We start from the raw sequence: 26,498 nt of genomic DNA, 5'->3' as shown, positions 1-26,498 counted from the left end.
AACAAACACGAAAGATCCATACTAAGCAAGCCATTTTTCGATATTTGCGTCCTCATTTGGTAAAGAAAAGTCCATCTGTCCGAACAGTATTTGGAATGTACATTGTACTGTACTTAGTCTGTACTGTACACTGTAGTAAGATCTCCATCTACCGATTCTGTACTACAGTACTGTACTGTACTGTACAGTATACTGCATACTGTACAGTACTGTACACTGTACAGTGTACAGTACCGAGTACAAGGAGGCAGAGGAGTGGATTGCCAGCTGATCGAAGGTGAAAATAATGAAATAAGACGGCCACCATGACTGCTTTGCCCGATTTCAGTCAAGATTACTTTAATTCAGAAGAAGAATTGCAGACTGCTGATGAGATTCTTCAAGAGTCTAACGAAGCAGATCCATTTTTAATCGATCTTGAAAACGATGTGGCTAGTTTAGCTATTTCAGCTGGAGGAACAACTACGACAACTTACGACCCTGCTTCTGACCTGACCTCTTTATTGGAAGCAGACGATGATATTGTAAGTTAGCTCAAAGTCCAGTAGGAATTGATCTAGGTTGCAAGTTTTGCTAAGATTGAAATTTGATAATTTTTTTTTATGCATTTTATAAACAGCCAGAAGATTTTGAATCAGATTTACAACAGGTTGACAATTTGCCGTCTTTAGATTCAATCTTACAGGTACAGTATTACAGGATTATTCTTATTGCGCATGTGATTGTTTATTAATAATTAAAAATCGATGACTTACCAAAGTACTATTTTTAATGAATGAATGATCTTGCAAATATAATATTATTTACGTATGAAATAAATATCCGATACAGTAATATAATTATCGAAGTAATCGTATGTGATGTTTGTTACGGAGAAAGTATTTGTAATTGCTGTACCGACCGTAGTTGATTACATCATTAATTTAATGAAGAAGCTTAGAATAATACTCGTATATGATGCTAAAGGAATATCCACTATTTTCATATAGGCTCCAGATGATTTTGAGGCTGAGTTACCGGCGATGCAAGATTTGCCTACATTGGATAGTATACTAAATGAGGTATTTTCTGGACTTCTATTCGTATTATAATAATATAGAGATAACATCTCAGATCTATGATCAGAACTTTCCCTCCATCTGTATTGTAGGCTACATTATTTCCTTATAGATTTCATAATTACTCTCATGATACTTTTAATTCTATTACTAGATAGTCTGTATTAGTAAATACGGAATTGAATATAGTTTTTATTACTAAGGAGTACAAGCATAAATGTTGTCTAATTGAAGCTTTTATATTATTAGTCAGTGGATGATCCTTTCCTTACAGATGAGTTAGGATTTGATATTCGATCAGAAACTTCTGATAATCAGTCTGCTAAATCTGGGCATAGCAATTCAGAATCTGGAGCAAGCACATCTGCTGCTCCATTTGATTCGCGTCGGAGACATAAATCGTATGTACTTGTAGACAGCATACAATATTCTGTTGGATAAAGTAATGGTTAAAGATTTTTGCCTTTTAAAATTGAATTAAATGATAACTAAAAAATTGTTATTAAAAGGCATGGAAAAAAGTTATTGGTCAAGCATGATGTCTCTGGTTCAATTGTCAAAGTGTCTAAGTTACAGACTTTAACTGCTCAAATATGCAAAAAATCGGTAATATAGATATAATTGAAATATCGTTATTGCAAAATCGTTTTCACTTCATTACCATATTGCTTTACATGATTAAACATGAATTCAACACTCTCTCAATTTATAGTCAGTACAGAAAGTTGGAGCACCTACTGTCGTCGTGAGTACAGTATATAAAAACAATGACTGTTGACCTATTGTTAACTGAGCAATGTGTTGAGCTGAGTAAAGTTCTATAGATTGTTCTTAATATTAACTTATTTAGGCGTTGTCATCTCTGGTTGCAATTGGAACAATGAATGGTTTAACTTTAGTCTTTGATCTACGTGAAAACTTAAAGCATGTTCTAGGAGGGAAAAAATCTGGTATATTTAAATAGTCGTATCCTTCCATTTCATTGTTGTGTACTCGTATACCAATTCTTCTGTTACTTTCTAGCAATACATTTAGGGTCAGTTACTGCCGTTGATTTTAATACTGATGGATCAAGGTTGTTAACTGGTTATCAGAATGGGCAGGTTTGCTTTAATTAGTGTTCTTCTCTTAGCGCTTATGGGCATAAGTAATACCGTATACTAAAAATTCATGAAAACTATTTTAAAACCATTTAGATTTTTATGTGGGATACTCAAAAAGGGGAAATTATAAGAAATTTAACAAGCGCTCACCCTCCTCTAACAGTTTTACAATTAAAGGTTGATAGCATTTATTATTATTATTGTGTAAGTATTTCAAGTTAGATTTGCTCTCACATCATTGCTTCTTTCGATTTTAGTTTACGGATGACCCAACTCTAGCCATATTTAGTGATGCAAGCGGGTCTGCATATACCTTGTCATTTACGTGAGTAGTTGAGAGGCTGTCCTAGATGATCGTAATTCATATTGTTGCTACTATCTGATCATGTACTTAATGTTTAGCCGTAAAATGGGGATTCGTGGTTACAATAAAAGAATTATTGTAGATGGAAGGTATTGTTTCCACCATGATAGCACTAGATAATTATCGGAATATATTAAAGTATCTCTCGATCACGTTCGATTTTAACAAGCGACTAATTTAAATATCACGCAGTGATGCCACTGTTTGTTCCCTGGAACCCTTACACATAGAGGAGAAAAGAAAAAATCACCGAGCTAGCAATCTACAAATTGTTGCTATGACGACATTATTGCGAGTACGAATGTTTCTTTTTTGGTGCTAATTTATTCTGATTGAATAAGCTAAAAATTAACAGATACGATATTTTCATGGAAATAGGAGGTAGCTAACGCTATATTTTTCTTTTAGATCGTATTTGTAGCTCTAAAGCCTGAGCCTAAAGTGTTGCTTACAATTCCTATTAAAGCTAATGAGGATGATATACCAGCTTTATCTTGGCAGTTTAGTTTAATTAAAACTGATGGAAATAGTGAAGTTATGGAGCCGGTATGTTGACAGAAATTGTAAACATTCTACAATCTACAGTATACTGTATTATGAATTTAGTTTATTGTTTAAGTATTCACTTAAGACCAGCTCAGTATTATTAGAAAATAATTAATTTTTAATCGATTGTAATAAATAATAGGTCTTAGCCGTCGGAAGGGGCCAAATGATAGTATTTTATCAGGTGGTTTAATTGCTTGGTCAATACTGTAATTGATGTACTCGTACTATGCTTGATATAATGTTATTATTTCGATAGATTGTTCTTGATGACAGATATCACATCAGATTATTCCAATTGAAGAAACTTGGATTACCCGTCAAGTTATCGACTATCCATGTACTTTAATTTAAATTCATTAACTTTATTTTTAGTAATTGTAGATTGCTCCGCTACTCACATTTATTGCGCCTTCTTCATCTAATTTAGTGGATGACGCCTCATTTATTAGTAATAGTTGATGTTAATCGTAAGGCTCGAGTAATTTATATAAAATCAGAAGAGCAGTTAGAGGTGGGTAACTTATAGTAGGGATGATTGTCACGAATATAGAAATATATATGTATATATATAATAATATAATTTATATACGATCAAACTTTTTTAGATTATTGACACCGCTGCTATAGAGTTAGTTACGCCGAGTTATTTACGATCTTCCACGTCAGTAGAAGGGATCAGTGAGAGATTGGTATAATATTTTTATTAAATTTAGTATTTTTGAAAGATTTTGGTTGATTAATTTCGCGTAAAATTTTTGATTTTATTTGCATAGATTGCCTGTCATAGGCGAGCATTTTTTAGCACTGTCGTTTCGTTTCGGGGAGAGATCGCGCTTGCAGGCACTAAGGTAATATGGAATATAATAAAATCTACTAATGGTTATATATAGTGTTAAAAGATATTCACGTTAATGCTATATTGATTTTGTAAAAAACACTTGTCTCAGGCTATTTACGTTCTTCGATTGAGAACTTGGAAAGAGGTAATTAATGAAATTATATTACGATTTGTTATTCAATTTTACTTAATCTGATATTATTTGCTCTATAGAGGATAGATTATTTCGTAGAACTAAATAAATATTCAGAGGCATTAGCACAGGCTTTAGCTTTCTATGACGACAGAGCCAAATGTACTATAGGTAGGAAGTTGAAAAGTAATTTCTATTTCAGAATTTGCGTATTCAACATTATGCAGTGATCTAAACTGTTATCGAAATGTTGCGCTATTAATTACAGGCTTACCAAGTAATGATGAACAAAGACAGGCTATTATTGCCGATGAGGTATAAGGATGCTATAATTCGATTATTCTCATTAATAAATTAGATTATTCGTAGCTCTAAACAACAGTATTGATATAACAATGCCATATCACCATCGATTTAATTATAACAAATGATACAAACTATTTTGACAACTATTAACTACAGATAATCAAGTTGCTCTCGCAGTTTGTCGATTCTGCACTACAGTTTATTCATCAAGAAACTGTTGAAGGGACAGATACTGAGTTGTATTTTGCGGTAAGATAGAGTTATATCAATTTCAAATTCGTATTGCACTGACAGAGTGGTAATGTGCCTTTTATTACTATATAGGATCATATTTTACCAACATGCCTCGACTACTGCATAATGATAAATCGAACGTATGTCTACATCTTCATGACAGAAAAGTCAAGTGTTTAATATTCAGTTGATTTCGATTTTATTCGCTCTGCAGTGATTTCCTATTTGGAGAGATCTATGGAAGGTTTATTGGCAGCGTTCAGTATCAGGAATTATTTTTGGAAAGCATGGAACCTTATATATTGGCTGATAAGTAATATTGTTCTAAATTCTGCTTATAGTGCGTACAGTACTGTAGTTTGCTGTTCCTAATATCTTTACCTTCGTTCTTATTCAGGTTGGTTTGTCTTAGTCCAATTGTGATGAAAGATTTTGTAGGCAAGTTTTAGATACTTTCTTTCAGCTTCAAGTGACATTTATAATAATTTTTTCTTTACCTTTTATAGAATATTATCAAAACAGAGAAATGCTGGATAGAGTTGAGCAGTGTATACTTCATCTACAAGTAACATCAATGGATTTTCATCAGGTTATATTACTCACTTCTTAATATACGCTTTCATCGTGACTTCGGACACTGTGAACTAATAATCTTGCCTGATTTATTCGGCACAGATTGTGAATCTATGTTGGACGTACGGCTTATATGATGCAATCATCTACGTATACGCTCAAGGACTAAAGGATTACATGACACCAGTGGAGGTACATCTAACATTTTAGTTTGGTGTTTAGATTCAAAGTTATGACACACTTTTATACTTTTATTTTATATTCAGGAATTATACAAGATTATTCGGAACAAATTGAATTCTGGAGTACCAATTTTAACGGGTAAACTATTTACCAACTGTATCATGTTCTATTATTAGAGTAAAATTTATTGGGAGCTTTCATTTTAGATAAAGAATGTGAAATTGGCTACAAATTGCTCGTTTTTATTAGGTAATTAATAATTATTGATGTAGTTTTAGTATTTCATTTAATGCCCTTAACATTGGTTAATCCTTGCTAATACTTCTTATGGTACAATAAGCTCATGCCTTGCTGGTAGAGCCTATCCGGTTGGTACAATTGACGATGATCTGGCTAAGATTGTGAAGAGTCAGGTATTTTAAGTTTAATTGGGAGTTGTAAGATATACAGTATACTACTTGATCTTTTCGAAAGTAAGTAATTGAATGCTGATGTATTTTTCAGGTCTTTCACTTTTTGATCTTGAAAACAGTAGATGATCGCAACGGTACGGTGTTTTATAGCTAAATTATAATGTCAATTTTGATGTCAATCTTGATCTTGTCACTATCAATACGCGTAAACTATCTAGAAAGGAAATCATACCCACGCTTTCGTACTTTCTTAAAGTTCGATTCCCGTGAATTTCTTAACGTTCTGGCTTTAGTAAGTTTACTCTTCATAAGTTTGCTGGTTAATAATAAATAGGTGGTATTAATTGTTGATTTTAATTAAAATTGTCAGGCATTTGAAGACGAGGACTTTGGGATTAATGAGAGTGGTTTTGTGTATGTCAGAGATAGTGCAGGATAATTATGGGATTGATAGCTTGATGTATACTAACACCTCATTTCTTAATTGAATTTTCATAGAGCCATTGATGGACGGCAACTTGTTATTGATATCTTACTAGAAGTGATGCTTGAGCCTACGCAGAGTAATGTAAGTACCTTGTTTACCTTGTACATTCATCTGCACGTGTTGCAAATTTTTATTCAGTACTTTTAAATTAAAATTTGTCTAGGTGGAAGAAATTAGGAATCTGTTTACATTTATAGCTCGACAAGTTGCAAAACCACAATCTAACATTATAATAAGCAGCCATCTTATTGATCAGGTGAGTAATTAAAAATTACAGTACAGTACATTGAGGACTTACAACTTTAGTGAAGCTGATATTTAAATCTACTTATCTCGAACAAATCTTAGGTCTTAGAGTATTTATGTAATGCTATGGATAAGACTAGAATGGAGGAACGTCAGCAGGTATCTATTCAGCAAATTATTATTAGTAATTAATTGTAAGTACTTACGATAGTATCTTCACAGGCTTTGCTGGATCTGCTAGTTAGTGGTTGTCTACGGCAGTATAACGAAGAAAAATTGCTTTATCTGGCAGAGAGTGCTAGATTGTACGTATTCTGCAAATTTGATTAAATAAGTAGGTAGGGAAATGCATGGTGTACCATAAATATTGTAATTGTATTCCATTAGCTATCAGGTATGTCAGGTTATATATGAGCAAAAAGGACAATTGGCTAATGTATTATCATGCTATTGGAGAGACGATAGTCGTAAGGTATGAAAAGATTATGAGGTGTAAGAGTTATTTCAAAAGGATTTTTATTTAGTCATCTTCATTAATTACATATAATTGATATAAATGTATCTTAATACCCAGGATTTAGTATTTGATTATATCAATGGCTTTCTTCAAGATGAAAAAATTATCGAGTTCGATAGAGTTGAGATGAAAAAAATTGTACTTGCACATATTGAGGTACACTTATGATGTTACTTCTTCATTATAGTAGCTCTAGAAATAACTGAAGTTAATTTCTTTTTTAGGATTTATTAAGTGTAGACAATATAGCTGCAGCGCGCTTGCTTGCTGTTGATTTTAAGATTGATTTACCTACTCTTATGATACAATTAATGGTTTGTATTTAGAGCGATTTTAAGTTATGTTTTTTGGTATGTTATTATCCACGAGTATCCTCACATCGATTCGTCTTATTCAGGGAGAGTCTAAAGTTCTGTTTAGTTTATTGGATGGTATTTATAATGGGAAGTTAGTGTTATTGTATTATATCTTATAGCAGGATCTTTACATTTGAGCACATTAAATTCTATTCTAACATGTTATTTGGTATATTCAGTACGGGTGTTTTGGCTACGAAATCCGACATCGTATCTGATCCTGAGTCTCATGAAAAATATATCGAGTTATTATGTAGATATAATCCGGGTGATGTTTATCCACATTTAAAAGCTATAGAAGGATACCGACCGGAAGTTGCACTAAAGGTAACAGCGATTTAAATGGGATTTAAAACCTGATAATGACTATATTGACTGTGTTATATTTCATATCTAGATATGTCGTCAGTTCAAGGTAATGAACGCTACGGCTTACTTACTTGAACTTATTGGAGAAATTGAAGAAGCATTTCACTTAATTATTAAGGTATGTATTTAGTAAATTTATGTCAATAAAATACCAGTATAGACTAGATATGTATAAATATGTCAACTATATTGCCCTCTGGAATATTAGGATTTTAACGAAAAGTTTTCGGAATTAACGAAAGCCTGCAGAGTCGGCAATCTTTCAAGAGAAAATATGGGTAATTTAGACGAATAGATGGATATTAAGATTGTTGTAATAGGGGAACGAGAGATTTTAATTAAGATTATACACAAGAAGCCTTAATAGATAAGTAAACGGTTTCGTGAAGTATAATGATTTCTCGATGAACTGAAATTAGATCAATCTATCACTCAAACGGAAAGCATGTTACATGCCATTGTAAAATTCTGCAAACGAGGTTCTAATAAAATTGTTCAAGCACGACGAGAGGTAAGACTATTGTTTTATACCAAGCTACAAAACTTATAATATGAAATATATCCGTCAAAAGCTATATATTGCCTTCACTAATGTATTAGGCTATTTGGTTTGAATTACTGGATGTTGTGCTTGTACCCCAGGCAATAAAGGAAAATTTTAGCCAAGATTCTATTGAAGGTAAGTCGGATACGATCTTTTATTATTTAGTGATATATGGTTAGCATTATTAACAAAATTATTAACGTCGATATCTGTCTATTTCTTATTTTAAGTCTTTATGAATATGGCAAATATTGTTTTAAATAACATGATGGGTTTTATTTCGATTCCGCAAGTTCTTCGAAAAATTATGATGGTAACTCATTATATAAATATATATTTACATTGATTTGTCATTTAGAGCAAGTATTTTACAATTTATTATTCCGATTTAAAATACGTATAGGACTCTTCTTATAATAGCAAATTTGGAGACATTAAATCCTTAATACTAGGATTGTTGGATACGTATATTTACGAGGAAGTAAGATCTATCAATTTTCTACTGAGTGATTGAGTGTTATTTTTTAATTTTTAAATCTGTATTACATTCTTGTAGACATTGTTGACATCAACTATTAAACTATTGTCGCAAGATCTCTATACTTCATTGAGAAGTTTTGAGGTCAATAACAAAAAAGGCATTCAACCTGGTCGATTTTTTTGTGAGATTTGCAGGCGAACACTTTTATCTGATAAAGAACGGCTTGATGATGAAGCGGCTGTTTTTAAGTAAGCTTAATCTTTGAGTTATCGCTTTTACGGTATTACTGTATGATTGTAAGATAATATGTAATCTTACGACTTCTTTTTTTTTTCAAATATTCCATTACCATAAATGTAGCTGCGGTCACATGTTCCATATCAAATGTTTAGAAATTTCGTTACCCTCAAGGCAATTTGTATGCATATTATGTGCGGGAATAAGATCAACTAGTACTGGCAGTATTTCACTAAGTCGTCAGCAATCTACAACGAATTCAGTGGGATTTGAAAGCAATTCTAAACGCAGTTCTAAAAGCCTTGTTAGTATCTTCAATTTCATGCATGCGCGTGTAAAATTTATTCATTTTCGTAAGTGGCTTGATTAAATTGCCTAAATGAGTGTTGAATTATGTAGGGATTAGCAGAAGCATTTCACAATACTGTTGACAACCAGAAGTTAAAAAAATATGAACATTTTATTAGAACAACGAAAACTTCATCAAAGGTAACGAATAAATTATAAACCTTAAAATAGGATTGATTTGGTCAATAATTTAAGAGTAATTTAGTATATTAGATAGTGATCAATTCCCTATATTACAAAATAATAAAGTAAAAACACTTTTACAAACACAGATAGCTATGTTGGCTGAGTTATCGAAAGCGAGAGATGGCGTGGAAAGTTTTTCTGATGAAAGTCGCTTAATTAGCGAAGACTTCAAATTAAAGTCGATGCCACAAGGAAGTTTTGATCTCTCGCGATGCTAAATGTACTCGACAAATATAGTTTAATTTCTTAGTAAATCACAATATCACTCACGCTTTCTTCAATTTACTAGCCAATTTGCTATCTGCAGCTTATTTTCTATAAAAATTTGGAGGTCGTTAATCGTTGATGAATTCGGACATTTCACGTTCATAGATACAGTTAGATTGGTAAAGTCAGCATTGCATTCTATCAGGATATTTTCTTCGCTTGGTTCCTGAAAAACGATTTGCAACTGGATTATGAAGATGATCAATACACATTTAATGTTTAAGTCATTCTTCAAGTTGCTTTACGAGTTTTTACCTTCTGTGCAAAAAAGAAATATTTTATTGGGTATTGATCAGGCTTACTGGCTGCAATGGTGAATATTCCCAAAGATGTAAAATAGTGTTCAAATTCCTGTGGAGTCTTCTTTTCTTTCAAGTTATATGTAATTGTAATGCTGTATATTGAGGATAATGTCCAAGAAATTTTTAATAATGTAATTACGTACGTATTGTAATCATAAACCGGTGATGTAAAACGATACTGATATAATATATAAAATACAGACCTATGAGATATAGAAAACCACTGTTTTTCAAATTCGGCCGGCGATAGTTTAGCTTGCAAGTTCAGAGAAAATATATCCGGTAGATCTTCCTTTTTCTGTGAAAGATTTTTCAGTGTCGATATCAGGATGTGACGAGCTAGTTATATGATGGAATGCCGTACTAGAGTAACAGTTCTGCAATAATTACTTGATATTGATCAATATTTTCAATTGGTAAGGAAATATTCACAGCTTGGTTGTGAGCATTCAGCTCCTTATGCAAATCTTTATTATTGAATAGAACAGCTAGAGTGTTGAAGCTTGATGACTTCATATCCTTAAAATGAAGATTTATCATTTATTCGCTGTTGATGCATTCAACAGTGCGCAATTTGCACTGAAATATACGCCGCAGATCTACCTTTGAATCAATATTATCATCCTCTGTAAATCTTGAAATTTCTTTTCTTGACGTAGAAATAACTTGTTCAGCCTACATTTTATACAAAGTAATAAAAGCTAAGTTATGTTACGAATAGTGAAAACAAATAATCGACAGCAATTTTATGTAACCTTGTTGATGTCATGGTTTAGAAGCCTGTAATAAAATAATCCTCGGTCACGAACATCCACGTCAGATTCTTCGTCTAGTCATCAAATAATTATTAATTTACGTTTATGGATCAATTCATAATTAAGCTCGCAAGCCGGTGCGTGTAGCACAATTTTAAAAGTAGAGAAAACTTACTTATAATATGTTCGAGCAATCTACCGAGCAAAGCAATACATTCCGGCGGTCTTTTAAAAAACAATTTCATGGCTGCTGTCATTAAGTGTAACTTAACTACCGAGGAACTTTCTTCTTCAACATTTTCTATAATCTCTTCTAGTAAATACGGACTCTTTTCTATTATCTGCAATTTATGTTATTGTCTATTGTTATGAATTAGAAATTTATGCTGTAATAGTGTTTGTTTCAATGCTACAAACCTCTCCAAGTTCACCTAACATCCAGATCAAAGCGCATTTTCCATCAGGATCTTGCGATATATCATCCAGTTGATCTATTTCTGGGGCAACCATATCGCCTAGCCATGGATATTTTCTTAGTATATCTAATGGGTTGGTACGATAATTGACGAAATAGTTGTAAAGATACTTTTAAATTTATAGTTCATAAAGCTGAAGAAATTCAAATCTAAACAATACCTTTAATTACTCGTAAGGTATGAGATGTTACAAAATCAATTTCTAGTGAAAGTAAAGACAGCAACTTTTGTATGCAGTATTCACAGCATTCAGTTACTTGTAAAGCAATTTGACCCATGCAAATGATTGCTTCACGTGCAATTGTAATATCAATGTCGGTAATATAGGAGCTATAAAGAAGTAAATAGAAATTACTAAGACATTAAAAAAGAGTTTTTTTCACATTATTAACGTTAAAGCAGTATTGATGTGCTTAATTTATACCTTAATTCGTTGATGACGTTATTTGCATTATTCGGTGTAGTAATCTTTCTTAAAATATTTAATTTTTGTAATTTGATATAATTCGGATCGTTATACCTAACGATATTGCAGAATAGTTCAACACTATGCATATATATATGTAAAGGTAGCATATGATATTTTACGGATATACTTACCTGAAGAAAAAGCTATCGCAATTATTGCTGAATAACTGCGGGGATTGATTGAGTAAAAGTTCGATATGCTTTAAACAGACATGAGCGAGCTCTGGACGACCAGCTGATATTACAGTTAAGATAGGTTCTACGGCACATAAAAAATATTTAAAACTATGTAAGTTATAAAGATGGCTCGCAATATTGTATATATATTCATACAGATTTCGTCTTGATGCTGTTATTACTTAAAATTACTGCAATACCTTTTAATCGACGAAATACATGATCACGAATGTCTTTAAAATACTCTGTTAACGTTAAAAATAGTTTAGCTGCTGAAAATACGACTCCACTATTGCCCTGTTGTAGCCGATCGTCAATTAGATTCTAAAAGAAATAGGTAAGAAATATCATTTTGTAATTGGTTGCTTTATAAGATTGTATCAGCATATGTTACAACTAGTAATCTTACTAAAATATCACAAATTTCTTCTTCGCTGCTTGGTTTATAACGATTTAATATGTCGAGGATATAACATTGGCTCCATTCGTTAAAGTGCCTTAAACTAATGATATCAATAAATTGAATAGAGTTATTTAATAACATAGGTGAGATATTTCATTATTATTGTAGATTCTTGAAAAATTTTACTAGTAAGAAAGATCAAAATTACTTATTTAGTAAATAATTTGCAATATTTCTATTGATTGCAATGCCGCCTTCCTCCACCATAATTTCATCCAGCGCCACAACGCAATTAGAGATAACCTTATTCAAAGGGTAAATTGATAACTATAAATTTACAAATAATTTATGGCATGTAATGTAGCAGAAAGTACTTACTAATGGATGAGGATCGTTAAGCATTGCGTATAACTTATCTATTATTCCTAAATCTAGCAAGGGAGTACATAATGTTAAATATAAAATTTATATTGATAAAGTATATTAAGTTTTATGATAACCTTTAATCAATTTGGGTGAAAATTGAGATATACTAGCACAGCCCATTACAGCCGTCTTTCTAACGTAGTAGTTGTCATCAGTCAAGCCATTTAATAAAGGTTCTCGTATATATTCAATTAAATTTGATAGCCTATATGTTAGCGTAGGAAATAGTCATCCGTTACTATAAATATAGGAGCTTTGGTCTTGTCCATTATTATAATTATCATTGGCATTACCTTAGTGAGCAAAGACTTCGAAGAGCTAAGCTTCTGACAATGGCACTGTTATCCTTGCAGTCTTTCTGTAAAGTATTAATTGTTAAGACTGCTAAATCTGGGAAGCGATCAACGTAACGACAAATGTACATGTAAACCAGTTTTTTTTGGATTAAATCATCAGTTGCTGCAGCCTGAAAAGTTAAAAGGCATACGATAGGTAATTTAATTTGATTTTGATATAAAATGAACATTAATCGTTCAATCATTGAACAGCTGATCAATTTGGACTATAAAATCAAAGCATCCTATAAACCATTACTGATATATTATATACAGTAGATTATTATTGGCATTAAAACTGCAATATAAGTCGTGAATCATAGATAATTACTGGTTTATGTATGCCTATGCGATAATCAAGATGCTAATATGCTATGTTTTACTAGTATATATGCTATAAAGTGTGCTACGAAGAAGGTGTATCACTTTTGCAGATGAGAATTGTATGCTTTCATTACGTATTAGTATTAAATTGACTAAAGTAGTCGCTATTTCATAGGAAAATTACATCATTTAGGTAGTAAATTTACTAGGGCTTAACACTAAGGTTACTGAATGCACACACGTATGTTCTTACCATCGTCATCTCGCCAAATAGGGAAGAAACGTCCATACCTAGCGTCATACAGGCAATGACTTTTCGGATGATTAACCCATATTTTGCTTTATTACGTTGTATTTCCGGGTCTCTTAATAGTTTACTGAAGAAAAAAACTGAATTAGTAATAGTAGTCAATAATACGATTCGCTCTTGAGATAATAATCAAGGATTGAGTAGTCTAGGTATAGATAGTGTTTCGTATTTAACATATACTTTAACTTATCATCTTTTTGCATTAGTAATATTCGATTCTGACGCTATCTCTAGTACATTATCACATTTCATTTGAATGTTTCAATGTTAGGCTTAGAGTCAATGTTCCAGCCAATGCAAATTTGCCCGTGTTGAATGTACACTCTAGTAGATCCACTAATGTGTATTGTACTGTACTTGTAGTAGTATTCGGTTCGCCTTGAATACTAGTTTGAATGTTTTTAATCATGCAAATTTACTCGTGCTTAATGCAAATACTAGTACGATATCTTACTGCATTTGAGTAATATTTGATTTTTCCTCGAATACTAGTTTCAATATTTTAAGTTGTGTAGATTTACGTATATTCAAGGTATATTCTAGAGTATCATCTTACTGTATTTAAAGTGATGTTTAATTCGCCTTGAATACCACCTTCAACGTTTTAAACCAGGTCAATTAAGTTCATCTTTCAAGTGCAATCAAGGATATTATGTTGCTACATTTACAGTACTCGATATGGCCTGAGCGCTAATTTGAATATTTTAAATCATGTAGATTTAATCATGCTTAATGTATACTTTGGCATATCATCTAGATTATTGTATTCGAAGTAGTATATTCAATTCGTCTTGAATACCATCTTTAACCTTTAAAACCATACAGATTGGCCAGGTAGAGGGTATACTCTACCATATCATCTTCTTGCATTTGAAGTAGCACTGTATTCGATTTGACTTGGAAGACTCGTTTCAACGTTTTGAACTATGCAGATTTACACATGTTCAATACATACTCTAGTCAATTATCTTCTTGCATTTGAAGTAGTACTGTATTCGATTTGACTTGGAAGACTCGTTTCAACGTTTTGAACTATGCAGATTTACACATGTTCAATATATACTCTAGCCAATTATCTTATTGTATTTAAAGTAGTATTCGGCTTGCTTCGAATGCTAGTTTCAACACTAAATTAGAGAGGTTTATTTGCCCTTTATCAAGCTTGAACTAAGACCACCAAGGAAGGCTAGTATTCTATAATTATAAAGTACTTTTAAAATGAGATGTGCAGTATGATGAGAAAGTCGAAATATGGGGCAAGACTGCAGCCTACTGTACTTTACACGTAAACGTCCTTCTAAAGTAGTCCATTTTACTTGCGTTCGACATCCAATTCAACTTTATGTCAGTTACTAACATTCTTAGAACGCATGAATTCGCGACTCTTCCTTCATGACTACCTTGCAATAACTCTAGCAATCCAGTAACTGGAAAACTGGAAAGCCATCACCATGTCAACACTAGCAGTAACAATTTAGCAAAACATACGACTGGTATACAGTAAATTGTACGTGGATACTACTAGTACGTTTCATGAAGGCAAATATTATAATCAAAACGATTCGCCATGACCAAGACTGATGACTACGACATTGATTAAGGAGAAAACTTACCGAAATTCTTCTACATTGGTTACGCCAGCCATAATATTCTGCTTGTGTCGGCCTTCCTAGTATAACTGTAGTACATGGATTGATGATAGGAAAGGACTTCCGTTATAGGAAATTGTATCAAAGCCTAATAAAACGTATGGCGTATGACGTAATCTGCCCGAGGCTTACTGACTCAGTATGGTACAGCCACTATCGTTCGCCTACTCCTATACTACTTTTGCTCTCTATTCGAGGCTTGCTAGCTGCCTATGGAAGTGCAAGGCAATAAATATCGCGCTTTGATCTACTGTTGATGATTGAAAATGGAAACTAAACATTTATTTTGGGACGATACTTATAGCTTTAACTGTAATGGTACTATCACGGATATTAGATCCAAAAAGGATGGCGATGAAGAGGAATATATCATCGTTGTCGATAATACAGTCATGCATCCGCAAGGTGGTAAGTTGCATAGCTATAGCATGCCGATAGCTATGGACTGCTCGGTTTTATTTTAGTAGTCCATGTTATAGCAATGGTTGCAATTGGGCCAGCGTTGCCAGTATACCAATGGCTATGATCAGAAGGCTGCAAATAAATTTTGCTCTACACTATTCCGAATAGTAAATGCTCTGTGTTATGTTGAACTGCTGTAGTAAGGGGTAGTAGAACAGTTGGAGACCCATTGCCTAAAAGACCTTATTCCTACTACGATATAGTATTTTTAGCCCAATGACGTCCATTATTACAGCGTTAATAGATCCTACTGCTTTCAATCTATTCATCTTAGCAATGGGAATTATTCGTATAGGAATGGTGGAATTCCAAAAAGCCGTATTGCTATGACGACATTATTCAAGTGGATACCCGATCGCATCATTCATTCTTCTACAGTATAAGATTGAATGAAATTGCACAAGTGCCTTTTCAGATCATTGCTGCTATTTACTATAGTAGGGTACTTTACTCATATGTAGGAGATTATTAAAAGCTAAGAATGACTATGGTACGTTTTAGAGAATTATCATATCGTTAATAAATCCTTCTACAGTAGTAACATGTAATAGCAGGATAAGAGATCTCTCCTATATTCATTCCATAGGACCTTGTTGCCTCTAATCGTTACTATAGTCTTCGATTGTTACTATACTTTACGACGTAGTCATTTAAACGGATGTTATATCATTAACCTTTTTTTAATACACTTTATGAGTTATACGCTGTGCATATGATTAAAAGGAAATACACATTACGCTCTTCCATACTTGGCAATCGTATGTAGGAGCTGCAGATCTGGACGATCCTGCTGTTACTATGGTATCATTTTAGGAATTATCATGTCGTTAATCCTTCTACAATATATGCGTGATTGAAAAAAAATGCACATTGCGCGACCTTTCCAATTGGTTCATGCTACTTCGTAATCGATATTATTTAAAAGAGCTGCAGATCTAGAGGAATTTATTACTTTTACAGTATTACTTGAGCGAATATCACATTGATTCTTCTACTGTACGTATATGCCTATTTTCAGGATGATTATAGGAGTTGGGACTATGATTGATTGAAAAAAATTCACATTATGTACCCATTTCATTCGGTTATTATGTATTGCTAATAATCATATAACCTTATTGCGATTATTAACAGATGTACACTGTACAGTATACTAGAGGTCGTGAATTTTAACGCTATACATATAATCGTATATCTATGTATTTATTTAGATTGCTATCATTAGTATTTCAATATTAAAATAATAACCATTATTTCCTAAAAACTCGGTTTCATATTGAATTTAATATACTATTTACTAACCTCAGGTGGGCAACCTGCTGACGTGGGCTTAATAAAAAATCAAGGCGAAGATGTTGTATTTCATGTATGTTATGCAAGAAATGTGTCATTGCAATTTTTGAATTATATTTTAAGATCTTAATCCAGAATAATGTCTATGTTTACATTTGTATTAATCTACTGCCGGTATACACTTACAGGACAGCATTAGCATTTACTAATATGTTAGTACCTTTACGAGTCTGTCAATCTTTATACATTCTACAATTGACTTTAAATTTTCATCTTTTTGATAATTATTTAATTGAATAATAGGTTCATCATGTGCAGAAACCATCAAAAGAAGCCTTGTTTATCGAACACGTTGGCAAATACAGCCAAAGCAGTATCAGAAGGTAAATTGGATCATCCTGCTCCATCTTGCATGTAAAGAAAATGCACCTTTCTTAATAATATGCGTAACTCCTATTAATTTTTAAGGTTTGATGTTGGTGACCCAGTTATCATGCAAATCGATGAAGCCAAAAGACGATTACATGCGAGGTTCATGCATAGATATTTCTTTATCAGTGATCCTATGTTATTTCTTGGCAATATAATAGCTTTCGCTTTTTATTTCGTATACAACAAAAATCTAGACTTCATAGCGCTGGGCACCTACTAGATGGAGCTCTACAAAATCTTGGTATAACTGAACTTGTTGGTAGTAAGGTAGGATGTAAATTATAGCATAAAACACGTAAGTGTTAGACCAAGTCTTACCACGATTACAAAAATTGTCTAACGATAACGACAATTTAATGTAGGGTTTTAGTATTAACAGTAAAAATATTACAAGTCCCTATTACATAATTATTGTCAGAAAGTGTTTTCTTTTCTAGTTTTTTATTAAAATTTTAATTTGTTCTTGAAGGGTTACCACTTTCCCGATAATCCCTATGTCGGTAGGTCTAATTTTATGGATGCAAGAAAAGATCCTATTACTTCTAATTTATTATGCCATTTTCTTATTATTCATACATTATTCTATTATGATTTAATTAGAATACATTGGCAACATTCCTGTAGAGAAACGAGAAGAAATTGTTAAATTGTTAAATGAGGAAACAACTAAACTTATAGCAGTAAGATCAGTGCTTGCATGATATAGAAAATTAATAACGTTTGTTAATAGATATATTAATCATGGGATTAATTATTCATGATATTATTTTAGAAAAATCTTCCTGTAGAAGTATCGCATCAGGAAGGTTAGTAGACGTGCAGCGTGTGGCTATGATAATTTTAGGTTTGGCTGATGAAGGTCTGCGATTTTTTTTTGCACTTCGATAACCAATCTTTTCGTTTAGGTCTTCGGTATGTGAATATTGCTGGCGTAAAATGTCCCTGTGGAGGCACACATGTTAAATCTCTAAAAGAGATTGGAAAGGTTACTGCTACCAAAATGAAAAAGGTAACGTCTCCTCTTGGGTTTGCTTTCAGTTTGTGCCTAATAATCTGCAGACTTTATATATATATTGACTTAATTTTAAAACTCTCTTTAATTTTCCTTCATAGAGTAAGAAAAATACCAAAATTTCTTATTTTATAGAATAATATTTATGTTCAGTACTTATTATCATAGAATATTGAGTTTATTAAAGCTGGTAGAGATAACATAGTTGAAACAGTGCGTCAATTAGCAATTTAATAACTGCCTATGTGGGCGATATGGTCTGATGAACTTCCGATAACCGAATCTTTCTCAGCTCTACTCCAGACATGTGTATACTGTAATATCTTTCTTAAGTGTTTAATTATGTTTATTATTGAGTAAGAATTTAAGTGCATGATGGTGCACATATTTTTACGCAGTTAATATTACTGCAATTTATAGCAATTGTTATTACACGTTGTAGTGTTGATATGGCACAAGACAGAACTGAGATACAGTTCGTGGTATGAAAGTACCGCAGTTTTATTTCAAGTGTATTTTTTTTACTAACGCTACATGTTGTTAGGATGTATTTTTGTGGAACGTTATCAAGTTGATGAGCTTACGTATTTATCACACTTGCGGTATTTGTGCAAGTACTGCACAGCATAACACAATATTACGGTGTTATTACCTAATTGCATTTCTCCCATCACAAAAGTAGCTAAAGATTTGTACCATCGAAATATTCGTCTGGACCTTCGTAAACTTTTAAGAATAACTGTACATTGTTATGAAGACATCACTTTTTAATATTTTTCATTATAAATAAAGCGGGCTACGGTGGTAATTCCAACGGTACAAAGTCAAGTTATACACATTGCTTTATATCAAGAGTAATAAGGCGTATTCTGTACGTCGTACCGCATATAACATCAATATAAAAATACTTAATTCATACGTAATTTATAATGTAACTTGGGCTATTCATGGTAAAACTAAACTAACTAACAAAGCTTAAGTAAATTACTACAGGAACTCTATTATATCAATAATTCTAGTAAAAGTCATAAGAATAGAGGAAAGAAAAGTTTTTCGTTCGAGCTATTATACAAGTCTGTAGTAAATAATTTTAAAGGCTTAATGTCTGCAATTCTGCACGCAAACAGTTTAAATAATAATTTAATAGGATTTGATGACAATTTTATCTAATAAATAAATTTACTATCGGAGTAAAATTGAACTGCAATGTAATGATTTTATTGCAGCGTATACAGTAAGCAAATTTACTATACTCTATAAAATTGTATAGCTCATGATTGAAGAATGATAAATAACATGGAACTAGTTGTGGATCAGTATCTAGTAAGTTAATATTTTAGTCTTCGTCGCCTTCTTCTTCAAGTGGTTCTCTATTGCCTTGAGAAAGCAATTCATACAAGATCCTAAAAGTAAATGAGTATTTAAGCAGGATTAATACCATATTGAGTGATTAGAACATTGACATTCGCGTATACGGTACTTAAAGCCACAATGAGTATATCTGAAAGTATCTAGAAATCATCTTATGCTATGTAAATACTTAATGACAATTTTATAACTTACTTTGCGCCAAGATAGCACAATAACAGACTTATGAAGATGGCAACGATCGAATCCAGATACCACACTTCCTTATAGGTATTTTGTATAATTTCGCTGACAACTATCGTTATGCTCATAATACCACTTAGAAACGAATTTATAGCTGAAAAAACAATCAAACAATTATTACCATACTATGAATATAACCAAATTTAAAGTAATATCCGAGAACAAAATATTGTCTAAGTAGTATACGAGTAAACGTATATTAGAATACAACGATTTTTCTTCTCGAATTAAAATTTCGATTATTGCTTGATTTATCAGTTCTGGATGATTAATTATATATCAGCAATGTTCCCGAACAGTAGGATAGATTTTTAATAAATGAATTAGTAGAGCCTTGGTAGATAATATAGGTGAATAAATAGCATTTGTACTTCCTCATCCTATTAGGGACAATTTATTTACACTTGTGTGAAGTATAGCGTTTATGCTTCCTCATCCCATTAGGAAGAATTTGTTTAAATTTGTATGAAGCATAACCGTATGCTATATCATATCGTACTGTATAAATTAAAATTTTCGTGGGTTCGTAACTTTACCGAATCTGCTTCACAAGGATATTTAACACAGAATTAAAAGGCTAAATTAGTATAAGTGTACATTACATCAATCTTACCATCAGTACGTAGTGATCTGCTTCTTAGGCGCTTACTAATAACAAATTTTAACCAAGCCAGAACGAAACACAAGACTGCGCTTACTATAGCGAGAATTATTAATGGCTCACCCTATTACGTACAAAGAGTAGAACCAAGAATTATTTTAAAGGTCTGCATGTGCATGCAGGATATCATTCCGTTACAAAATCTGTGATATAAATTGGCGATACATATGGCAATTTAGCATTATTTATACTGTAGTAATTTCTCGTAAGACCGTACTAGAAAATATTATTATTAATAGTAAGGAAGTTCGTATTAACAAATAAGTAAAAACGTACAATATCATATCGTTAGCTTTTCAAGTTGGTGGTGCTGTATAACACCAAGTTAAATATCGTTGCAATCGGAATAATTGCAAAAACGATTATTTAAAATGATGTATAATATATAATATCCGTACAGTAAATTTTCAAACGCTAGAAATTTTGCTAGAATAGTTAATAACAGTCATATCAACATCGAATATTAGAGTGATTTATAGTATAATTATATAATAGTGTCTTGGATAGTCTGCTAGTAGGTGATGTCAAGAAAATCAATAACTATTGTTTAAAATTACCTTTACTATTTTTTTTCCGTTATGGTGAGATACATTTAGAATTGCGCGGATCAAGATTACGAGAGCTGAGATGTGAAAAAGAACAGCAATAACAATGCAAGCCCTAGCAGAATAGGAACGGAAAAAAGTTTTAACATTATTGACGTACGTACGAGTATACACGTCTCATATTCCAATATACGCATAATACCTTTACTTTATGATCAATTCATGATTCACAAACTGGTTTAAAATTTTTAACTATTTATAAAATGCTATTGCATGAAATCATCTACGTCAAATCGTTTTTTATAAAGGTTACCTTTACCAGAAAGGAATAAAAATATGAAAGATTAAGCTGACGCTGTACTGTAAATATTGCATAACTACCATATTTTTGATATATTAACATGTATGTGTTCGCTTGAGATGTAACTTTTTTTACCCGTAATGGACTAAGTGCAAATTTTTAATCATCTTATTTAGTGGAATTTATTTAAATAGCAGCAGCAAGTGACACTTGAGATTAAATTGCTAATATAATGATTAAAATTGAAATTGTGTCCAATTTTCTCTTACTTTACTTGTGCCAAAAATTATTATATGTCAATTCAGTGTTAATACCTTCTCTCGCGGTTCCAAGAATAACTTTGTCCTTCTTTTCCATAAAATCTCCATATGACAACAGTAGCGGCGATAGCATCTAAAAAGGCATCAAACTAAAAAGAAAGATACAGATATGAAAACTGTGAAAGATAATGCTATTAAATATCATTATGAGGATTAGCCATCTATGTCAAGGATTAGTTAAAGGGTTAATGATACCGGTAAGCTTTAATTCAGTAAAAATTTTCAACTAAAACTCACCGCAAATCCAAAAGCTGCAGGACTATGTAAAGAGGTCGATAGAACTAAAAGGAGTAAATACGAGAGAAAGCAGTTACATAAGGATACTAAGAAATTAAGAAATTGACGAAACCGAAGTTTTGAACAATTTCAAGTATTCTATCAACCTCATCATACTTATTGAGAATCATCAGAGGTTGTTATTGCTATTACAATAATATATTAATTATCATATTTTCTTACGAAATGGACTTTATTATTTAGATAAGGCAAAAAATAAACGATTACTAATAATTAAATTTATACCGTTTTATAACCTGAAGGGGAATTATAAGGGGCTAGATAGTAAAACTATAGAAGTATGAACGGTATTAGCAATGTGATATATTGCTAGCCTGATGAATCTAGAAAATTGCTAGGTGCAGACTTAAGCGTATACGAATTGTATTATATCAGATTTAATGAGAATTGTAGGAGTAAGCCGAATTGAACGATGAATAAGGATAATAAATTTGTTTCTTATTTTAATTCGACTAACACCTTGGCTGTACATAAATTTTTATTACATTATTATTTACCATAAGCATATATCGATATCTACTAGAAGGATAATACTAATACTATCACATAGGCTTATACGTATGTATGTCTTATATAAATAGATCATTACTTAATATAAATTTTTAATGATATATTTGATGTATATAGTATAGTAAAAAGTACTAATGTAGTGAATATTTATCTCCTTTCTCGTTAAAAGAGAATAGAAAAATTTTTTGAGTATCTTACAACACTAACATGTATAGTAAAGCAACATAAAAAATAACCTCATGCAGTATATAGTCAACCAAGATGGAATATCTATCGTCGAGAAGATGCAAACTTTTATAGTTTGATGATAATTTTTACGCAACTGGCAAAATGCGAGTAAATTAATTGATTCTTGTTTATCGTGACAGTAATTAGAATTATTATAGATTACTATGGTTTAAGTCTTAGTCTACAATAAAACAAAACTATAAGCACTCGGTATTAATGTACTCGCATGCTTATAATGAGCGTAACTATTTAGAACGTCGAATGGATATCACGAAATTAGATTAGTCAATAGCGGTTGGATTTATGAATATTGTCCGGTAGTGAAAATAGGACAATTGAATTAAAGAATCATACTTGGTCAGTGTTGCAATGATGATCATCTGTAGGAAATTGGGTACATTAAATAGATAATCAAGTTCTCTGTGATGATTGCTCAAGAGTGCTCTTACCAATAGAAATGATTCCAACAATAACGGTACCAATAGCAGAAATTGCTGAGACACCAAGTGCCGCACGACGCCATCTTCTTGCCTGATTGGCGGGTAATCGATGTTTTCCTTTATTATGGAAAAAGTCTACCGCCCAATTGGATATTGATTGTCGTACAGTATAATGAATGAACAAGAAAGTATTAATAGCGTGGGTTAGTAAGAAATATGTTTTACTACTGTCTACGTATATTTATACATATGTAGAGATGATGAAGGAGTTTTAAAAGCCAGAGCACTCGTTCTAGTAAGATAAAAGTCAATGCTGTGAGAGAAATGATATATATCCTATTTTTGTTAGCTGAATAAGTTCTACCTACAACGTTACAGTTTTTCAATTATAGAATTGCTTACTTTATCAGTGTAGAATTTTCTATTACAAGCTACTGTACTGAAGTCAATGCTGAAGTTGCCCGAAATTAAGTATTGAAGTAGCATTTACGTTTTTCACTACAACATTAGCATATTATAGCTTCCTGAAGCCAGTACCTAAGTTATCAGGTTTGAATATCTATTCTTTCTGTAGTAGCATTCAAGTATTCTATAACAGTATTGGAATATTTCTTCTAATTTATAGCTTACATTTTTGGAGTCAATAACAACTCTGTCGTAATTTACTAATGCCTAAGTTAATGAGGCTAGAGTCTTATTGAAATTGAGTTGAAGTATTTCATTTTTACTTGTATAAAATTAAGAAAGACCAATACCCGGTAACTCAGACTGATCACTTCTTACCCAGAACCGATACTGTTTTACGACAAGTATTTGGTATTGTTGAGTAAGAAATAATAGAATTAATTTTATTCCACGTTATAACCCTATTTTACTTCAAATAAAGTTGAATGCTATTAGTCTGCTGTATGTGGTTGTGTGTATTGAGGATTAGTATGAAAAAATTGAAGTATTCAAGTCATTGCCATCCTTTTTTCTCATTTCAATTTAAGTTAAAGAAGTATTTTAGATTATTTCAACCATGTAACACATGATAAATTCATCGTCGGCTAGAAACTATGCTATTATAACTAATAGACTCCGATAATGTACTAATGAAGTCTTGATGCAGTCAATAAAACAAATTGTAACCATCGATATTAATTAAAATGAATTTAACGGTCGGTATTCAAGTAAAGTATGATCTAGTCATGGATTTAAAGGAAGAATTTCATTCAATTTTTCAGTTAAGAGAGCAAGTTTTACTTTCTTTTTTTCTTGGCTACATTCGTCTAGGTATACAGTATTACGATATGGATTAAGTACTTACCATCGTCGTTATGTGATACACATGAATATCGATCTTCTCGCAATAGTTCTACTCTTTCATCGTGATCATCATTCATTTCTTGCAATAAAAACGTTTGATAATTATGTCCAGCATTGGTGCCTTGCTCAATACAATAACTATGAGATTCACTCGAAACATTTTCTTGCTTGTCGTTATTATTGGCCTCGTTTTCCTTTCCATTAGTTTCTTTCATTTTATATTATTTTATTATGCAGTCCTATTTATTCTTGAATGGAATAGCTATCCGATTATATGAGATCTTTTAAATATAGACGTTAGACGATGGCGGTTGGGAGTCCAAAATCTATTGTCCAAATTGTTTGCAGTTTACTTTTCAATCTACAGTGTTGGACACCAGTTGGAGAGTTGGATAAGGGGATGATTGTTGAATCAGTCTACAGTCTTGATTGGACTGGTGTTCTCGTAGCTGTCGTATTGATGAAAATGCAAGAAAGGATTGACAATCGCTTTTTTACTACAGTATCACTGCGTAGTCGGTACTATAATTGCTACTATTGCTGTCTATACTTTGTACCGAGGTTTAGCCAATATAATCAATACTCTTCTGTCCTTGTCCAAGTGTATAGTATTGATAGTAGAATCTGATGAAATAATAAAGAATATTATTGTCTCAAATTTTTGAAAGCATTTTCTATCACTGTTGTCCTTCTTGTTTCAATACAATTACCATTAGAATAGGCAAGGGGGAAAAATGGTTGATATCGATTGAATTGTAAATAATATCCAAAATGGTTAGACGTAGACGTTGCTATTTTTCTAACTTTGTGTCTACGATATTGGTTTACTGACTTCAAACTTATCCAATGCTTGATGTGAAAAGGGAAATTATGCCAATAGAATAATGATGGATTATAATTTGAACTTCATCAATCGATGAGTGTAGTTTTTACCAATTTGAAGCGATTATCCACGATGTTTTTGTTGAGTCGAATAGAAATCGATCGATGTTAACTCAAGCGCGGCACAATAAACTTACAACAAGAAACTGTATAAGTGTTCGATTAATGTATAACGGATTTACATCACCCAATGAACATTCCTATTTAATGAGTAGAATGATAGTATATAATCAAGCTATCGTCCAAAAAATGAAGCGATAACAGTTACGCCAGTTGTTGACACTGACAAGCAAGGTATCAAGTCAACTGAAATATTCCAATACAGGAGCTACTTAGTGCTTCTTTTTACTTATTAATTGTCAATTTTCTTGTCGATAAATTGTTTTATAACGGATTTACATCACCAAATGAATATTCCTATTTGATATCATACGAATAAAATGTATCGTCGCCAAAATTGACTGACAACAGTTACGCCAGTTGTTGACACTGACTAGCAAGGTAACAAGTCAACTGCAATATTCCTATGGAGGAGCTATCTAGTTTTACTGAATATTTGTCAATTTTCTTGTCGATAATTTTTTTTCTTTATAACGGATTTACATCGCCAAATGAATATTCCTATTAAATGAGTAGAATGATAATAATATATAATGGATCGTCCCCCAAAATTGGCTAACAACAGTCACGCCAGTTGTTGACACTGAATAGCAAGGTAACAAGTAAACTACAATATCCCTATCTAGTGCTTCTTTTTACTTTATATTTGTCAATTTTCT

General features: G+C 32.1%; 4 protein-coding genes across 4 annotated transcripts; 2 read left to right on the top strand and 2 right to left on the bottom strand.

Annotated features, from left to right (window-relative positions):
* Positions 1-305: 305 nt before the first annotated feature.
* On the top strand, positions 306-9,743 carry TRIADDRAFT_54511 (uncharacterized protein; the record flags this gene model as incomplete). Its single annotated transcript, XM_002110972.1, has 44 exons — positions 306-524; positions 620-685; positions 990-1,061; positions 1,308-1,459; positions 1,568-1,664; positions 1,909-2,008; positions 2,082-2,161; positions 2,255-2,365; positions 2,419-2,486; positions 2,564-2,614; positions 2,718-2,820; positions 2,934-3,071; positions 3,214-3,255; positions 3,502-3,585; positions 3,680-3,763; positions 3,848-3,922; positions 4,022-4,057; positions 4,126-4,216; positions 4,314-4,360; positions 4,508-4,600; positions 4,983-4,986; positions 5,092-5,174; positions 5,261-5,350; positions 5,425-5,479; positions 5,973-6,046; positions 6,125-6,168; positions 6,253-6,322; positions 6,405-6,497; positions 6,590-6,646; positions 6,882-6,959; positions 7,062-7,160; positions 7,229-7,318; positions 7,402-7,451; positions 7,540-7,687; positions 7,758-7,847; positions 7,938-8,007; positions 8,149-8,240; positions 8,330-8,408; positions 8,504-8,586; positions 8,677-8,754; positions 8,830-9,002; positions 9,115-9,295; positions 9,391-9,480; positions 9,612-9,743. The coding sequence occupies 44 exons, from the start codon at positions 306-308 to the stop codon at positions 9,741-9,743; spliced, it is 3,912 nt and encodes a 1,303-aa protein (XP_002111008.1).
* A 1,097-nt stretch (positions 9,744-10,840) lies between these two features.
* On the bottom strand, positions 10,841-13,834 carry TRIADDRAFT_22316 (uncharacterized protein; the record flags this gene model as incomplete). The annotated part of the gene is made up of 13 exons (XM_002110433.1): positions 10,841-10,923; positions 11,025-11,190; positions 11,267-11,391; positions 11,486-11,655; positions 11,750-11,845; positions 11,926-12,052; positions 12,171-12,294; positions 12,380-12,473; positions 12,582-12,676; positions 12,752-12,804; positions 12,874-13,004; positions 13,093-13,265; positions 13,712-13,834. Coding segments are annotated over 13 exons (1,560 nt in total), but the record flags the coding sequence as incomplete, so codon positions are not given.
* Positions 13,835-15,683: 1,849 nt separating this feature from the next.
* On the top strand, positions 15,684-18,756 carry TRIADDRAFT_54509 (uncharacterized protein; the record flags this gene model as incomplete). The annotated part of the gene is made up of 10 exons (XM_002110971.1): positions 15,684-15,825; positions 17,187-17,245; positions 17,476-17,555; positions 17,641-17,703; positions 17,799-17,871; positions 18,074-18,104; positions 18,205-18,284; positions 18,377-18,410; positions 18,510-18,613; positions 18,718-18,756. 10 exons carry the CDS (start codon positions 15,684-15,686, stop codon positions 18,754-18,756), a joined length of 705 nt encoding a protein of 234 aa, XP_002111007.1.
* A 1,196-nt stretch (positions 18,757-19,952) lies between these two features.
* Positions 19,953-25,052, bottom strand: TRIADDRAFT_54508 (uncharacterized protein; the record flags this gene model as incomplete). The annotated part of the gene is made up of 8 exons (XM_002110432.1): positions 19,953-20,019; positions 20,180-20,321; positions 20,841-20,952; positions 21,446-21,548; positions 22,049-22,143; positions 22,292-22,335; positions 23,539-23,646; positions 24,839-25,052. The coding sequence occupies 8 exons, from the start codon at positions 25,050-25,052 to the stop codon at positions 19,953-19,955; spliced, it is 885 nt and encodes a 294-aa protein (XP_002110468.1).
* Between the last annotated feature and the right edge of the window lie 1,446 nt (positions 25,053-26,498).

This window comes from Trichoplax adhaerens, genomic scaffold (assembly GCF_000150275.1).
Source record: "Trichoplax adhaerens TRIADscaffold_3 genomic scaffold, whole genome shotgun sequence".
In the NCBI taxonomy this organism is placed as follows: domain Eukaryota; kingdom Metazoa; phylum Placozoa; class Uniplacotomia; order Trichoplacea; family Trichoplacidae; genus Trichoplax; species Trichoplax adhaerens.
This window is presented reverse-complemented; position numbering and strand designations above follow the sequence as displayed.